This window comes from Phaethon lepturus, unplaced genomic scaffold, assembly GCF_000687285.1.
Source record: "Phaethon lepturus isolate BGI_N335 unplaced genomic scaffold, ASM68728v1 scaffold26266, whole genome shotgun sequence".
NCBI lineage: Eukaryota > Metazoa > Chordata > Aves > Phaethontiformes > Phaethontidae > Phaethon > Phaethon lepturus.
Window position 1 is genome coordinate 8936 of NW_010548651.1, and position 1829 is coordinate 10764.

At 42.9% G+C, this 1829-nt stretch overlaps 1 protein-coding gene across 1 annotated transcript in view; it reads left to right on the forward strand.

The window, feature by feature from the left end:
• LOC104623079 (noelin-like) overlaps nucleotides 1-873 on the forward strand; it is a 9294-nt gene extending 8421 nt beyond the window's left edge. The window contains exon 4 of the mRNA XM_010290050.1: nucleotides 512-873. Within this exon, the coding sequence (XP_010288352.1) occupies nucleotides 512-517 (6 nt within the window). The 3' untranslated portion in view covers nucleotides 518-873. The remainder of the gene's footprint in view (nucleotides 1-511) is intronic.
• Nucleotides 874-1829: the final 956 nt, after the last annotated feature.

A 1829-nucleotide genomic window follows, 5' to 3' on the forward strand; every position in this document is an offset into this window, starting at 1 on the left:
GAGCGCCGTGAACTTGGCCACTGTGCAATAGTTTAAGCAGCCCCAGGTATACTGTGTACACTGACATGCTTCATTAACGGGTAGGTGCATGCATATTTATGTCTGCTCATTAGCTGCTGGAGCAAAGCATCTTTAACAAAATGCTGCATACCGTGCCTTTAAACGAGGCCTTCATTTAATTTAAAAAAAAAAAAAAAGAAAAAAAAGTCTTCGTTTCTGCAAAATAAATTTGATAATGACTTTGATTTTTATGTTCTTGATAGCATGCCTAAAAACAGTACGGAATTTTTGTCTACTTTGCTGCCAAAGCACCATTTTAAATAACAGCCACAGCATTTTGTTTCTGCTAATGCCAGCATTAAAATGTGAGTGGTTTGGAGCTCTTGTGTTTTTGTTTGGTTTTTTTTTTTTTCTCTTTCGTTCCGTAAGAGTATTTGTCTATGAATGGCTATCTATATAAGGCAGGTTAGTGAGCTAGATCCTCAACAGTATTTCATTTTCTTGCTTACAGGGCTAACTTAAAAGCAAGTTTTTTCAATGCTGCAGTGACTGAAGAAGCAGTTCACTCCCATGTAACCATGAAAAGAGGGCCACAGAGCATTTTGCACCATGCATTTATTTTTTTTATTATTTTCCAAATTAGCACCATATCTCACTAAGGAACCTTGAACCACACAACCGAGATCTTCCTTTGCATGCAATTGTAGATGCATTTCATGAATAGTTTGAAACCCTTGTCAATGCATATATATTATTTTATTTTATTTTTTGGAAAGAAAAAAAAAAAAAAGAACTCTTTGTGTATGTGATCTGAAGCATGTAACCCTAAGATGTTGCATTCTAAAAATGACAAATAAAGGCCTTTCCCAAATATTTTGGTGTTCTGCAGCCTGTTTAATATGTTCTTTCCAATACATCATTTGGACCAAAATAATAATTAAAATAATTTTAATGATAATAATTGTGGGATATGAACATTGCACTCACGTAGGAAGCGACCAGGTCAAGGCAGAGTGTTGCAGATTTTTGCACGCATAGCACTGAACCGAGCTTATTTTAACCTTGCAGGCAATAAAAGCGAAAATGGAGGAACTTAGGCCTTTGATACCAGTGTTGGAAGAGTACAAAGCCGATGCCAAATTGGTATTGCAGTTTAAAGAGGAGGTCCAGAATCTGACGTCAGTTCTAAACGAACTCCAGGAAGAGATTGGCGCCTATGACTACGAAGAGCTTCAGAACAGAGTGTCAAATCTTGAAGAAAGGCTTCGTGCATGCATGCAAAAATTAGGTAGGCTCAGAACAACGTGGTGGCACTGGCTTAAACACCATCGACGTTAAACCACGCATCCCGTCTGGAGGCAGAGATGCTAGACTGGACATCTCCTCGTGCCTTGCCTGGCTGTAAGGGACGAGCTCGCACAGCCAGGTTTGATCCTGTAAATATTTATGCTATAAGTAACATTAATCTTGGGAGTAGTCCCGCTGAGGATTACTTGCGTGACCGATGTTGCTCATGGCGTAAGTGCTTCAGGATCGGGCCCTTGGCCAGGCATGTGACTTTTTGCAGCGCGTTTGCATAAGCGGACGGGGAAACGCGGGAAACGCGCGGCCGGCGGCGAGCGCCGCTTATGCAAAGCAAACACATGCACCCATTTTGCTTACGCATCCGCGTCCGATCTGTCTGCTGACCGGACCCGGCCCATCAGCGGCGGTCTCTGCGCGCCGCTCCCAGTAGCGCGCGCGCAGGCTGCGACTCGGTTTCCCTTTTCTCCTTTCCTTTTGCATCTTGCAAACCGCTGTTGAGAAGAGCATGGTGTGGCCGGCGCGGG